Source organism: Jaculus jaculus, chromosome 3 (assembly GCF_020740685.1).
Source record: "Jaculus jaculus isolate mJacJac1 chromosome 3, mJacJac1.mat.Y.cur, whole genome shotgun sequence".
Lineage (NCBI taxonomy): Eukaryota > Metazoa > Chordata > Mammalia > Rodentia > Dipodidae > Jaculus > Jaculus jaculus.
Window position 1 is genome coordinate 186,732,175 of NC_059104.1, and position 16,867 is coordinate 186,749,041.

General features: G+C 43.1%; 1 protein-coding gene across 3 annotated transcripts in view; it reads right to left on the bottom strand.

Moving 5' to 3' along the window:
- Ano5 (anoctamin 5) overlaps positions 1-16,867 on the bottom strand; it is a 62,515-nt gene that overhangs the window by 12,189 nt on the left and 33,459 nt on the right. For all 3 annotated transcript variants that reach the window (XM_045145237.1, XM_004650662.2, XM_045145238.1), the window contains 9 exons: positions 15,004-15,138; positions 14,454-14,559; positions 14,300-14,360; positions 13,076-13,227; positions 10,482-10,556; positions 9,602-9,824; positions 7,678-7,847; positions 7,019-7,116; positions 4,247-4,377 (listed from right to left, as the gene is read on the bottom strand). In XM_045145237.1, coding sequence (XP_045001172.1) covers positions 4,247-4,377; positions 7,019-7,116; positions 7,678-7,847; positions 9,602-9,824; positions 10,482-10,556; positions 13,076-13,227; positions 14,300-14,360; positions 14,454-14,559; positions 15,004-15,138 — 1,151 coding nt within the window. The remainder of the gene's footprint in view (positions 1-4,246; positions 4,378-7,018; positions 7,117-7,677; positions 7,848-9,601; positions 9,825-10,481; positions 10,557-13,075; positions 13,228-14,299; positions 14,361-14,453; positions 14,560-15,003; positions 15,139-16,867) is intronic.

Sequence of the window (16,867 nt, forward strand, 5' to 3'; positions counted from 1 at the left end):
AGAGAGAGAGAGAGAGAGAGAGAGAGAGAGAGAGAGAGGGAGAGAGGGCGGGGGCATGCGGGAGAGCAAGCAAGCAGCCTGCCCCATTCCTGCCACTTCTTTCCTTTGTAAAACACCCAGGCTTCTAAGCTGCCCACTGACTCCTCCCCCACACAAGGAAGGTGACAGGCCTGCCTGCTAGGCTGGGAGAGACACTGGGAAGCACAGCTAAACGCATCCTACTTCCCCCTTTGGAGACCTGCATGTTGAAGAAACAAGCTTTGTTGCCTTGATTAGGCTGGGTTTAGGTCTATGCTTCTCTGGCGTTTACTAGTGCACTGGATTTTACAGTGGTGTTGGGGTGGCTGAGATTTTCTGTGTGTTATTCTATGCACTTTGATAACTAATTCATCCCCATGCTTCAGTAGCCAGTGTGTGCATGTGGAAATAAATGTACGTAAGTCACACAAATATGACTGAAGAGGAGCAGGTGCTATAGGACTACCTTTACCCTAAAGCGGAGAAGACAGAATCTTCCTTTTGTCCTTCAGCTTTAAACATATATAGAATGTCTCTGGGTTTCCCCTTTTCTAAGAATATATACACAGTGCTGTGAATAAACACACACCAGCCTCCTTATTCTGCTTTCTTTGTTTAACCAATAACTCACAGTAGATGAATCAGCCAGCATTCTCATGGTTCAAGTCTCAGAATTTTACCCAGAAATGTATGGCATCTAGAAGAGTAGCCTTTCAAATTTCACTATCCTGAAGAGCAAAATGTCAGCTAATGACTACCCTACACAACACATGACTAGAGAGGATGTGTGAAAGCTCCACACAAGGAATGACACTGAGGTGTTCTTAATAGGCAGAAGTTAATCTTGGTATGAAATGCTAATTCCATACTTCAGTTTCAGTGCTGACCTTTGAGGCACACGTGTGCTAATACATTTCAAACTTGGCAGTGTTTTTAAAAATGTGTTATTTTTATTTATTTGCTAGAGACAGAGAGAGGGAGAGAGAGTTAGAGAAAGTGAGAATAGGCACGCCAGGGCCTCTAGCCACTGCAAACGAATTCTAGATGCATGAGCCACCATGTGCTTCTGGCTTATGTGGGACCTAGAGAATAGAACCTGGGTACTTAGGCTTCACAAGCATGTGCCTTAACCACTAAGCCATCTCTCCAGCCCCAAATTTGCAGTTTTATCACACTATACAGCAAGGACTAACTACTTAATTTTGCTGTGCAGAACAGACATTTTTCTTTGTCCACAAATAATGTATACAATATCATCCAATTGAATCACATACAACATAAATTTCACTGTGATAATGTTGGATTATATTGAGGAATAAAAAGGTTTTGATAAACCAGCAAACCAATCAATGCCATATATCACACTGACAGAATTGAAGACATATACATGCGCATATGCATAAATATATGTGTATTTATGCTGGCTAGTTATTTAAGGGTTTTCAGGTTGTCTCATTCACCACACCATGATTTCCTGGGCCTTAAGAGGAAGGGGAGAAACTATCTTCTACAGTTCCTAAAAACTGAGAAATTCACTTGTTTGGGAATACTTGGAAAAAACTATATAAATGGTCCCAACATTATTTCTCCAAAACTGTCACATCAATCTTTCTTCTTGGCTCAGTCACTGGATTATTTTGTGCATTTCTCACAGTCACTTTGACAGTCCTCCTTACATAACTTCTTTTCTTACTCAACTGACAAAGGATGTGCACATTATACACCAAATGTGCATCAGCATCGGCGAGTGTTTGTTAAGTTGGGTTCTCAGTGGAGTCACTGACGTGAAGAGAAGCAACCACCTGGGTTACTCTAGAAGGGTGGAAATTTGCTTCTTACCTGACCCGACTCAACAATATCAACCTTCATCCAGCAGAGAAGTTAACTCTAATACCATGGTTATGACACTAAACTTCATTCTACATTCTGTTTAGTGCAACATGGACATAGTGCATCATTTTCTCCTCCACCCACACATCCACCTACCCATCCACACACTCATTTATCTCTTCATCCATCCACCCACCCACTCATTTATCTTTTCATCCATCCACCCATCCACACACTCATTTATCTCTTCATCCATCCACCCACCCACTCATTTATCTTTTCATCTATCCATCCACCCATCCACACACTCATTTATCTCTTCATCCATCCATCCACCCATCCACACACTCATTTATCTCTTCATCCATCCACACACCCACTCATTTATCTCTTCATCCATCCATCCACCCACACACCCACTCACTTATCTCTTCATCCATCCTCCCACCCATCCACACAATCATTTATCTCTTCATCCATCCACCCACCCACACACCCACTCACTTATCTCTTCATCCATCCACCCACCCAACCACCCACTCACTTATCTCTTCATCCACCCACCCATCTACCCACTCATTTATCTCTTCATCCATCCACCCACCCACACACCCACTCACTTATCTCTTCATCCATCTACCTACCCATCCACCCACTCATTTATCTCTTCATCCATCCATCCACCCACTCATTTATCTCTTCATCCATCCACACACCCACTCACTTATCTCTTCATCCATCCACCCACCCATCCACCCACTCATTTATCTCTTCATCCATCCATCCACCCATCCACCCACTCACTTATCTCTTCATCCACCCACCCATCTACCCACTCATTTATCTCTTCATCCATCCACACACCCACTCACTTATCTCTTCATCCATCCACCCACCCACACACCCACTCACTTATCTCTTCATCCATCCACCCACCCATCCACCCACTCATTTATCTCTTCATCCATCCATCCACCCATCCACCCACTCACTTATCTCTTCATCCACCCACCCATCTACCCACTCATTTATCTCTTCATCCATCCACACACCCACTCACTTATCTCTTCATCCATCCACCCACCCACACACCCACTCACTTATCTCTTCATCCATCCTCCCACCCATCCACACACTCATTTATCTCTTCATCCATCCACCCACCCATCCACCCACTCACTTATCTCTTCATCCACCCACCCACCCATCCACCCACTCACTTATCTCTTCATCCACCCACCCACCCATCCACCCACTCACTTATCTCTTCATCCACCCACCCATCTACCCACTCATTTATCTCTTCATCCATCCACACACCCACTCACTTATCTCTTCATCCATCCACCCACCCACACACCCACTCACTTATCTCTTCATCCATCCTCCCACCCATCCACACACTCATTTATCTCTTCATCCATCCATCCACCCATCCACCCACTCACTTATCTCTTCATCCATCCACCCACCCATCCACCCACTCACTTATCTCTTCATCCACCCACCCACCCATCCACCCACTCACTTATCTCTTCATCCACCCACCCACCCATCCACCCACTCACTTATCTCTTCATCCACCCACCCATCTACCCACTCATTTATCTCTTCATCCATCCACACACCCACTCACTTATCTCTTCATCCATCCACCCACCCACACACCCACTCACTTATCTCTTCATCCATCCTCCCACCCATCCACACAATCATTTATCTCTTCATCCATCCACCCACCCATCCACCCACTCACTTATCTCTTCATCCATCCACCCACCCAACCACCCACTCACTTATCTCTTCATCCACCCACCCATCTACCCACTCATTTATCTCTTCATCCATCCACACACCCACTCATTTATCTCTTCATCCATCTACCCACCCACACACCCACTCACTTATCTCTTCATCCATCCACCCACCCATCCACTCACTCACTTATCTCTTCATCCACCCACCCATCTACCCACTCATTTATCTCTTCATCCATCCACACACCCACTCATTTATCTCTTCATCCATCTACCCACCCACACACCCACTCACTTATCTCTTCATCCATCCACCCACCCATCCACTCACTCACTTATCTCTTCATCCATCCACCCAACCACCCACTCAGTTAACTATTCAGCAATCCCCCCACTCATTTATCTATTCATCCAACCATCCATTCACTCACCCATTTGCCTATTCATCTATCCATCCACCTGTTATCTAACCTGCTCACCCACATATCCAACCACCCACCTGCTCAGCCACCCATCTTTTCACACTCCATTCTATGATGTCAAACATTTACCATGTGCAAGACACAAGGGAATAGCAAGAGATTAAAATGATTGTTTTCCTCAGGCAGACTCCATGCCTCAGAACAATGACTGGAAGTTACCTGTTTCCAGGTACTCATAGAATAGGCCAAGCTGCCCATAAATCTGCAAGTCATGATCCTGCTCCCAGCGACTGTACAGTTTCTCAGAGTTGGTGCGTGCTCTCCGTCGTCTCCACCAGTTAAAAACCAAGCTGTTAGAAATGACACATGCATGACAGAATGCCAAGAAGAATGAGTGATGTGTTTAAACAACTAAAGGGAAGGAAAGAGGAGTGTTAACCTAAGGCCACAGATAGTGGCCTAGTCAAAATTTGTAGTTCTCTTCCCCACACATGTGGAGGTGGAGTTCTTGGCCACAGAACTCTCACTCTGCTATGGGCAAATTTTTGTATATTTTTATGTTTGTTATGTATATAATTATTGTATATTTTTATATTTAATCAGAGAGACTAAGAGTGTGTGCAGGGTGGGCTGCCAGCAGGACCAGGACCCCCCCTGTGTCATCCCAAAACAGCAACTTGTGTAAAGTAGAGAACGTGCTTACAAGAAAAAGACACAGGTTTTTCTAAGTACGTGAAATGTCACTGTTAGCCAACAAATTCCATACTATATATATTTAAAAAAAAAAACAACATAATGCTGGGACCTGGGGAGATGACTCAGTGGTTGAAGGCCTGGGTTCGATTCCCCAGAACCCACATGAAACTAGGTGCACAAGGTGGTGCCATGTCTGGTGACTGCGATGACAAGAGACTCTGACATGCACACACCCACGCATGCACACACACACACAAAATTTAATTGAAATGCACTTGATACACTCCAAATAGTTAACAATGGCCATTGATGCCAGAAAAATAAGCATAAAAGAAAATTACCTCAATCTGATCAAAAGTGCCTAATAAAATATCGAGGCAAATATCACTCTTAGTGAAAAAAGTGGAAACATCCCCTTCTGGTTCTCAGTGCTTCGGTCAGAAAAGGTTCCATTACTACATTTTTTTTTCCAAAATAATGTTTTTCCTTTCTTAAAATTTTGCAGTCAGCCTGTTTTCAGTTTGTTGTGATAAATGATTTTGCTCATTTTAGTATCAACAAGCCATTGAGAGGTATTAAATCTTATACCATGCTTCTCTGTCATATCCCTCTGTCTTGCATTTTGACTTTTTTGTCAGCCTCTAGTCAAGTTATGGCCCTCAGGGAGGTGGAATACCCTGCCATGGTAATAGAAGGCTTGGACACAGCCCTTTACTGCTTGTGACAATGAGCCCATGCTATCCTCTGTCAGCTCTGGAAATAGAATCCCATGTGTCACTACAGAACTGTGTGTATGTGCAGGTAAGGAGGTAGGGAGAACATTTTCAATTTTCCATCATAAATAAGGGAACACAGCCCATTCCTGGCTTTAAGTACAGTTAACCCAGCCAGTTGCTGTCGGTAGTACACTGCTTTCTGCAACTTCTGAAGACTGGTGCAAAAGCCCCTGTCCCACCTAGGCCCATGGTTTATGACCCTTTTCCTTTTCTTCTTCCTCCTCGCCCTCCTTCTTAGGCTTGAACTCACAGCAATCCTATCTCTGCCTCCCAAGTACTAGGACTAAAGGTGTGTACCACCACACCCAGCTCCCCTTCTTTCCTTCCTTCTTTCCTTCCTTCCTTCTTTCTTTCCTCCCTCCCTCCCCCTCTCTTTCCTTCCTTCCTTCCTTCCTTCCTTCCTTCCTTCCTTCCTTCCTTCCTTCCTTCCTTCCTTCCTTCCTTCCTTCCTTTCTTTCTTTCTTTCTTTCTTTCTTTCTTTCTTTCTATCTCATCTGTGAAGCATTCATCTCATACTTGAGATCACCCAGCCCTCTAGTTTTCTCTTTTTATAGTGATTATTGTTATGCTATGAATGTATGAGAGAAATTCTTTCACATATTGACCTGGGAGTTCTTCCGTATTTTTATGTCTAGGTGACATAATGAAAGTATATTGTTTACAAAGTTCATCTTTTAATAATCTAAAAAAAATAATATGCAAGCCAGGCATGGTAGTACACATCTTTAACCTGAACTCAGGAAGCAGAAGTAGGAGGGTTATAGTGAGTTCTAGGCCAGCCTCGGGAGTACAGATAGAGTGAGACCCAATGTGAAAAAAAACAAAAAAAGTAAATAAATATGATATGATGCCTGTAGAATAGCCTGCTGAGGATGCAACACAGACTTCATAGGCAAGCCTTTGGGGAGGATGGGATGCTTCTCCTGTGCTTCCTTCAAGAAACAGAGATGGGGCTGGAGAGATGGCTTAGCGGTTAAGCGCTTGCCTGTGAAGCCTAAGGACCCCGGTTTGAGGCTCCATTCCCCAGGACCCACGTTTGCCAGATGCACAAGGGGGCACATGCATCTGGAGTTTGCTTGCAGTGGCTGGAGGCCCTGGCGTGCCCATTCTGTCTCTCTCTTTCTCTCTCCCTCTCTCTCTCCCTCTCTCTCTGCCTTTCTCTCTCTGTCTGTCGCTCTCAAATAAATAAATAAAAATAAACAAATTAAAAAAAATAAGAAACAGAGATGTATGATGAATAGCCTGCATTGGAAGATTCCAGTGTGCTCTGGAAGTATACACAAGTATTGTTTGTCACTGGAAAACAAAATCTAGAAATAAAAACTTGGCTACCCATGGAATTAAATAAATAAAAAGAAATCCATTATCACCTGAAAGGATTCTTCATGACTGATCAAACATGAATATTTCTGTTGGATTATACAATTTTCTAAGAAATATGCAATATATATATTTTTAAAAGTTCTACCTTCTCCCATAGTTACTTTAATCAAGCAAGGAACCTGTGAGCCATACATACGGGTAAATAGCTTCATGGATGTTGCTGAAAATCTGCCTCCCAATCATGATGATGGTCAGCTGAGTGGTTAGCTCGATCAGACAGCCACCAGGGTCACACTAGTCAGGACAAAAGGGGTAAAGAGGCAGATGATAAAAGAAACCCACTGACACCTTCAGCCAGAAAGTCAGAAGTCCACAATCAATGAAGAAAGCATGAAGAGCCATTTAGGTCCACAGCTACCAGCATGTTTGACCAGAACCGCACAGCCACTCGCAGCCTGTGCCCAAAACCAGCATTTATGAGTCTCACTCTTAGACATTTCTGCACCCTTATATCTGAGCTAGGGTTAAGAGTTAGCATATTTCCCATACTGTGCCTCTGCTTGAAAGCCATCAGTCCTGTCCAACACAGGACTCCTTTCTCCAAAAAGTGATGCTTATCCTGTATAGGAAGCCTTCAGCACTCAAGCTCTTACTTATTTTGTGTTTTATCATAAAACCAGGGGCCCCAAATAGTTTTTTTTTCCCAAAAGAAAGTCAAAAGTCTCACAGATGACAAGATTCCGCAGCAGACCCAGTCAGTGTCTACACTTCCCTCACAGCTTGAGGACCTCTGAGCCAGTGCTGCGCCAGGCATCTCAGCCACCCGAAAGCCCCAGAGCTCAGGTGAGTGCACACCTCTTCGCTCCTCCACTTGCTGAACATGTAAGTGTACTTCCCCGGGTAGCCCACGAGCTTCCCCTTGAAAAAGGCCACGTAGAAGCAGGACGAGTAATAGTTCACGAACTGGAAGAGGAACATCTTCAGCGTGAGGCTGCTCTCATACTCCTGGTAAGTTCGAGGGATTTCTGGCAAGTAATAAACATCAAGATTAAATGTATTTTTTTCTGTTTTACCTTGAATGTCTCCTTTAGAAATGGGTATCTAAGTGGTGTGTGGTACTGTACACCTTTAACCTGAGCACAGAGGTAATAGGATCAATTTCAGATCAGCCTAGTCTAGACTTAGACCTCCGTTAAAGAGAAACAAAAATATAAATATAAAAACAAATGAAAAATAGAAATGGATATCTATTCATATCATCTTGAACATCTATGGAAATGTTCCCACTCAGGTAACAACAGACCTGTACCAAGGCATTGTGGGTTTTGTTGGCTTCTTCTGGTCACTTTGTGTCAATCCCACTGTGAGAAACCCGAGGAAACAGGTATTACATTTCAAGGATGGGTCAGTTCTCTAGGAATCAGAGAGTCAGAATGTGGAATTTCAGTCCTGAAGATTAGAAGCCCTCCTCAGCTCCACAGGCTGCTGCCTATCTCTCTGCCTTGTCTCTGCTGCATCAGATTAGATAAGACAACTCTCTATCAGGGGCTAGGACGTACCTACCTGCACTATACCGCCCCACCAGGAACACCCTCCTTTTGAAAGTGATGTAATGGCTAAAGCTGGCAGTACCAATGTTTCCCTTTCCTTATTTAAAGTGCATGATCAAGACTTGTTATTTAACAACTCCCAAAGAAAATATTAAATTCTCTTCACACCACACCAGAGCATTGGGGAACACAGGAGTTAGGGAGCCTGTTTGCCTGAACTGATGACCCAGCTCAACCTATGACACTTTCAGCAGTATCAAATTGCAGCACATCATTCTACACACAGATAATGCTGTCCCCATTCTAGTGAAGTTGAGTTGTAGTCATGAAAATTATCAGTGTGAATCAAGTGACAATGATGATTGAAGAAGCTGTGGCTTTTCACGTGGTTTAAAGAGTTTTACCAGTCACAATTTTCTCACTTGTAATAGCTGAGGAGCAGAGAAAAACTGAGAAAGAACTTAAAATTTGAAGATGGTGTGAGGGTGCTCGCTCCCTCCAGTGTGCTTCCTTTGACATGGCGCACTCTTGTGTGCGTGGGCTGGAAGAGGCAGTCAGCCTGGGAAGAGGTGCCGGATTGTCACTGACTATATTTATCTCTATCTTGCTCACCTCAAGACCAGAAGCAAATGTGCTCTGTGTGGCTCCCCAGAATGAGCCCCTCACTTCCCCATGGCTTCAGAAAAGTGCTACTGTTTATTGATTTATTTATTGAGGTAGGGTTTCATTCTAGTCCAGATTTACCTGGAATTTACTCTGCAGTCTTGAGGTGGCTTTGAACTCATGGTGATCCTCCTACCTCTGCCTCCTGAGTACTGGTATTAAAGGTATGCACCATTGTGTCAGGCTTAAAATACTAATATTTTAACAAGAAAATAATGCAGGTTGCAAGAGATTGTCACTAAAGTGAAAGCACAGAGTTTTAGGTTTCTAAGAGGAACTGATGTTGTGGTTGTCTCCTGATGGTCTCCAAAACCAAATCCTTTCTGAGAGTGATGCACATCACGTCAAATTATCTCTCCTGAGAACTGTGAGCATTTTACTCTGGAGTCAACAAGGTTCAAGAAGGAAGGGTTATGATAAGAAGACTCAAAATGACCCACAGCCTCAATTTTGTTTTAGAGATCTTCCTCCTTCTTCTAAATTTAAATATTAGGAGACCCAGAGGCAGATTTACCAGAGTACAAACTGCCTTTTTTCACCCCCTTCTAGTGATTTGGCCAGCTTACCCATTTTGGTAATCCAGGCAGATATCTTTTCATAAAAGAAGTTCAAGATCATGATGACGATGAAGTTGAGGCAGGACCCGGTGAGGGAGGTGGCCAGCTGGGGGGTAAAGAAGCTCTTGACGTGCTGCAGGGATGTCTCACTTTCCATGAAACTGGCAAACGTGGCAAAGACTGACAGGCGGTACACAATCACAGACACCATGCTGCTGACAACCAGGGCCATCTGGGGAGAGGCGCAAAGGGGGGTCACCCTGGTCCTAGACCCCTGTGACAGATGTGCATATAGTACTGTGTTTAGCAGGTCTCACAGACAAAGCAAGCTAAGTCAGCCTGTCGACCGCAGTGTTGAGAAGGAATGACAGGAAATAAAATCTGGTCATGGATAAGTCTACTATCAAAAGACATGGAAATAAATTGAGTTTCTCTCAGTGAGATGAACTCACTGCATTCTTCAGACAAAAGGAGAACACTTAATCTGTTTATTTCTGTAAGAAAATGAGATATAACAGTTGATTTCCATGTTTCTTTTGTGGAGAAATTTTAATGGAGATAAAGATGAGTGGTTGGTTTTTTCTTTATTCACCAGAGACTGCGACCAAGATGAATATGTTATGTTGTCTGGTTTTAAGGTGTCAAGTAGTTAACAAAACGTCGTAAGTTGGGTGGAGTAGGCTGTAGCAGAAAGCACTCTCTCACCTCCTAGATCATAAATCAGAGTTCATTCATAGAATATCCACGTAAATCACAGTACATTTTGTATAAGAGGTAGAGCTGAGATTAGAACAGGGAGGGAGAGGGTCAAGGCGGGGCATAAGAGATCTTAGGGTCCCCACAAACGGCATTGTGGAGCTGAGACTATAGTAGCTGAGGCAGCGCTCACCCACAAGGTGACTGTGGCTCCGGACACGAAGTACCATGGGATGCGATGGCAGAGGGGCATGTATGGCTCCATCTCCTGTAATGACGAAGAAATCACAGGGCATTTACAGTCTACCCTCACATCCAGGACGCCAGAAACAAAAAAGGCCATGGTTAGAGTAGAAACCTTGGCAAAGGGATTCCTACATCCCACAGAGTAAGTTACAACCTAGCAATGTCCCCTTCCCTTGAAGTGAAGGCCATCCGGCTTCCTACATGAGATGTCTCACACACCATCAGAAACGTGGCTGTGCGCTATGACGTGGGTGCTGAATCAAGAGAAACAAACGGAACAAATGGGCATTATGCAACGTGGCCTAATTTTACTCCAGCTGGTTGTTCTCTCTTACTCATGAGTTTCTTCCCACAGCTCAGCCAACCGAAGTCTATTTCCAGCTTGAAAGCCACTCACAGCACATGCTGGTTCTATGAGCTGACATTCGGAGCTGCTGCAAACAGCTGGATTCTATGGAGAAGACCGACACTCAGTGCTGAAGAGATGTCAGGGGAAGTGCACACCACACGATTTTGTACACAGGATGTTCCCTGTTTTGTGGATTTCCAGGGGGACCGAAAGGCCAACCAAACACTCACTGAGCAGAGAAGGCCATCTAAGAGCTCGGCAGAGCCGTGAACTGTCTGCTTTGTGCAGATGTGATCCCTGGCAGTGTGCTCCATGAGTATCCAACATAGACATGTGCCTATGCATGATAATGTGTATTTGTGTGTGTACGCATGTGTGTGCCCATGTAAACTGCCATATGAGAATGCTGGCTATGCTTAAACTTCAAAAAGTACTGCAAGAAGTATAGCACCCATGTCTTGATTTCAGGGCCCTTGGAGCCAAGTGAAGAGGGTGTGTGTGGAGAACAGTGTGGACGGAAGATCTCCATGCCTCCTTTTATTCTGCTAGTTGTTTTCAAAATCAAGTGGCTTGCTTCTGTTTTCTTATAATGAAATGGGAAAAAAAATAAAAACCATGTCATTAATTCTGTCCAGGCATTTTCCTTTTTTACCATGTCAAGGCATTTCATTATCTGTATTATATTTAAAAGCCTATTTGAAATAAAATATAAGCTTTCATGTTATTTTTTAGTGATTTCAATAAAATCAAAGGAGACAAGTATGTCATTTTCTCCAGCAACTCTAGATAACTGAAGATTAAATCCTTTCACAAATTGTCAACAGATTTTCAATTAAAATCTCATGCTACCACACGACTCAATGAACAAAATGACATATAGAATCTCCTAGCTTTGTAAGTTGAGGCTCCAGTCACTGTGTTCAGGCCAGTCTTCCAGTTGAGTGATGGTGGTCATGAAGTACAACCCCATCAGTCTCATGAGCTGCACTGTGCCTCCTCACAGAGATGGTGTGGCAGTTACCACAGCCCTTATCCCTTAGCAGTGTCTTAGCTGCATAAAAGGTTAGCAAATGAAGGTTTTAGAGTCTGGGTTTCCTCTTCCCTTTCCTGTGCACTAAGATCCCACCCCATTCAATTTGTGGGAGGTTCCTGTGGTGGCACCCTAGAATTTGAGACAAGTACCACCTTTGTGAACAAAGGAGCAAAATCTGTGCATCTTCTTAATATGCAAATTAATAGCAAGGTGTTTTGTCTCCTTTATTCATTTGCTGAAGTTTTAGTGATCTTTTGATGACATTTAAACACTGTTTGGTGAATGCCTCAACTGTGAAAAGAATTTTGGGTGTTCTGAGAACAAGTCTTAAACAGAGAGGAGGGATTTCTAATAGAAACATAACATTTGAGATGAATCCTATTTGCTGTTTGACAGAAGAGTTGGGTACTCTAAGAATACATAGTCAATATACTCTGGTCTTTGAAGGCAAGGTGTCTTCCATTTTCACTTGAAAAAGAGTAAGTTTCCAAAAAAGCCAAGAGTGAATATCCAAAACAGCTAAGTATCTTAGATAAGAACACACAGCCTGTATGCGTGCTGGATGAGGCTTTGTGTGGGCTCCTTCTACCTGCATCCTACAGACCCCAGCATGGCAGCTTCCCACCCCAAGTAGTTACAAAGTAACACATGAGAACTCTGTCCAGTAAGATGTCCACTCAGCATAAGTTCTCCTTACATTTCATTACATTTGCGAGTCTATGGACTTACAGACCAAGCTCACAGTATGCACCACTTTATGTTTCCTTTTCTGCCCACCTGGATTTAAAACTACATATTTATTATTACGATACATTGGCTGTGCTTTGAAATATTCTAGTTGCAGAAAAGTGTCTGGGTACATGAAAACAGACACTTTGTATTAAAAGTTACCAATGCTAGGTAATGGGTCCATCCATGGGTTTCACTACAGCTTTCCTTTTGTATGTTAGTTTAAAAGTATCTATCTATCTATCTATCTATCTATCTATCTATTTATCTATCTATCTGCATGAACATGCATGCATATCTCAGAAAAATTAAAGTTTGCATAATTTATATTGGAGACATAATTTAAAGGCACATTACAACAAACATCACTCTTTCAGGCAACCTAGAGCAGACTGGCCATTGAACTGCCTGCCTCCGCCTCCTGACATACATTTGTCATGGTGTTCAGTTTCCTGTGTTTACACATAGCTTCAAACTCAGGTCTCAGCTGTAGCTGCTGCTGCTCCTCTTCGAAGTCCACCAGGTCCCACTCGTACTCCAGCCGGGCTTGTCGCTGCTTCCAAAACTCCAGAAACAGTGTGACTGCACGGCACGCACAACCAACAAACAGGGAAGCCAAGCGAGCAGGAAATAAAATTCACAGGTTTTAGTCTTGGGGTTCATGATTTTTAAGTGGCTGAGCTGTCGCTCTTGGTGCTATCACTCTTTGATGATGAAATGACTTAATGCTGGTACAAAAACAATGCCTACTTAATTTCTAAACAATTCAAACAAGAACTCGTAGACATGGTTTGCTTCTTCATTCATGTACTTCGATGTAATGCTTCAACTTAGCATTTGCTGCAGACTAACTACCATGGGTTATTTTAGAAGCTATTTGGTTACCACTCCCTGGTAAAAAGCTGTAGAATATATACATGCACAAATAACTGACCTCCTCAGTGTTAATGTTTGTAATTATAAAACAGAAGTAGGAAAACATACATGAGAGTGTGAGAGAAATTAATGCCAGAAAAAATAGCAAAAAAATGATGCTGCAAGATAAAAGATGTCCCATAAAGTTACTAAAACCAAATTATTGCTATGTTTTCCATGGACTTCTTGTGATTACATGAGTCTAAAAGAAACTAAAGATTCAGGTCTTTTCCGAAAAGGACTTCTGGAAGGTTCCTCCCTGATGCTATGAAACAAAGGAACCTCTAGTCAAAGCATTTCAAAAGTCAAGGGGAGTTCCAGGTCCTATGGGAGAGTTCTAGCAAACAGAGCTGGGAGCTCGAAATAGAGCTAGACACAGGGACTTCACACTAAAAGCTGCTCATCAGCTCTCAACAGTCTTTGATCATGTTGCAATGTCTTCCAGCTACAAAACTTTCATGCTTAGCTTCTCCTGAATCAAGTCCCATTTTAACATCACACTGGGAAATGTGCCCAATACAATTCATGTCTCATACACTATATTGCTTAGGGAAATGAGCAGATATCCAATACAGAATGTTCTGTAACAGGGATCATGGGCCCCTCACTCATCAGTCTCTTGATACCAGCAATGACACACTGATCTGAATCCTCAATTGATAAAACATGCCACCTGTGCATGCTTATGACTAAGTCGTATCATATGGACAGAGCTTTTTCTGTGGGACTCTGTACTTACCCCAAATTCCCATGAATATCGCAAAGAACACTGTTGACTCATTATCAAACAAATGGGAAAACTGTAAAAAGAGCAACAATGCAAAAACCACTTAATATGAATTGCATCACAGAAGGGAGTTCAGAGTCCCCAGCATGCCCCATGGCATACATACCTTTGAAGCCGAGCAGGTTGAGTTCAGCCTCCAGTAGCCACACACCTCATCACAGAGTGGGCACATGATGATCTTACCTCCGATGTTAGGGTCACAGATTTCAGTGCTACCCAGGGAACAGTGAAGGCACGATGAGAGTGATGTTAGACTGAAAGCCTAGCCTGTTCTTGTCAATGACCTGTTGATAAAGTCTCTCACATGCCACAAGGGGGGAGCGGGGCTGCTGCTCCCAGTGGGGCAAGTCCTGCGCTCGGGAGCAGAGTCCCATTGTCTTGCCTGTGTATGTGCATTTTCATGGGTCTTGGGGACACTACCTCAGGGCCCCCCACTTAGGAAACACTGAGCCAAATCCCCAGCCTCAGCAACAGAATCTTTTGGGCAGACTATTGAAAAAGATTTATCATAAAGACCCAGCAAGGAGCAGCCACTGTGTGTGGATCTTCTTCAGAAATACTAAGTTCTGAGGAAACTACAGCCCGTGTTTCTGTCATTGTAAGACAAAGGTACTTTCTCTCTCTCTCTCTCTCTCTCTGCAGGCATTGGTGTGCACCTGGTGGGGTTGCCTTCCATAGAGAACAGGCCATACACGAAACAAGCCAAGCCAACCACGGCTGCGATGAACAGCATCTCTGTGTAGAACCCAAGGAACACGAAGTAGATGCCAATTTTTTCTCCATAATAATTCCTGAGGAGAGTCAAGATAGAAGCATTGTTTGGAAGATGATTGTCAGGTACCACGGGCTCTGCATGGTCAGGCAAGTGTTATTTCTAGTTCCAGATCTGCCACAGGCTAGCTGTGCCATTTTAATAACCTTAAACAACTCTCTAAACTTCGCTTCCCACATATAAACAAAGATGATACTTAGCCAATAGTATGAAAATATACTTGGGCATTCACAGAAATAGCGCAGGTAAGATGGAAAGCACTGAACAGAAGTTTAATTAGCCTAATTTGAGGAGCTCATGACTTTTTAAATAAGAGGTTTAGTGCATTTTAAATTATCTCTAGTGGTCAATTTAACAAGTGAATCCAAAGATAATTGGTATGATCTGTCTTTTTACTTCTCTTCCTGAAATTAAAGGAGGTACTCTCATCACACACACATATATGTCTTCACACTCAACATGCTGACCACATGCATACATATGTTTACACACTCAATACACTGATGACACATGTGCACATCTTCACTCTCAATATTCTGACCACACATGTGCGCATGTATTTTCATACTCAATACTCTTATCAAACACATACACACGTTTTCACACTCAGTACACGCACCACAGACATGTACACATATCACAGTCAGCTTCACATTGCTGGGATGAACTTCCAAACCAGGCACCAGTTATGGGAAGAAAGGATTTATGGAAGCTTACAGAAGCAGGATGGGTTCCATAATGGTGGAATGAGCTGGTCTCCTTTCACAGATCTGAAAAGCCACCACCAATACCAGCGCAAGCAAGCACCCTCCAGGGACCCCAGGCAGAACACAATCACTTTGCATATCTTAGGCTGGAATTCAGAACTGCCTCCAGTGACACAGGCCTCCAGCCAGATAACTTCTAATCTAATAAGCTTCAATAAGATTCCTGTATTTATTGGGAGACATCCATTCACATCATTGCACCCCTGGAGCCCCAGTAGATTTGTAACTATCTCACACTGTTTATGGTGTTTAGTCCAAATCCAAAGGTCCTCACAGTCTTTACCAACTTAAGATAGATCTAAAGCCCCAAGCTCCCTCTAAGATTTAATATTGCCTCTCAGCTATAAGCCCTGTAAAATCAAAACAAATCATATACTTTCAACACATAAAGGCACAGAATAAATATTTCCAGTTGTTAGAAGGCCAAGCAACAAGAACCTGGAACAATGAAAACTTCGTAACCATCCATAACCAAGCAAACAGAAAACATATGCAGTTCAAGTCCAATATCATAATTAGTGACTGCCAGTCTCTGGATTTACCAATTCCACCCCTTCACCTGGGAAGAACAGCCAGGGAAAACTTACATCCTGAACCAACAGTGTTCTACGGTAGCCCTAGTACAGCCTGGAATAAACAAAACACCTTCATATCTCCATAAAAACCATGGTCGATCTTCCTGTGGCTTTACTAGCCTCCTCACCGGAGTCATAACACCCTGCCTATATGCTATACCTCAGCAGCAGATCCTGGAAAAGTATGCACTTTATTTTTTCATATTTCCAAAATCAGTGCAGGTGTGCAGGACACAACCACATTCTTAATTCAGGGATGAAATAAACTGTGGCCCAGAGAGCAGGTTCCTTCTTTTCATATCTCCTTTCTGAAGAGTCTCCATTCCTATCATTCAGTCTTTCTGGAATAGAATCACCTCAGGCATTCTCTCCATTGTTTCAGTATAAGCAGTTGGGCAATCTTACT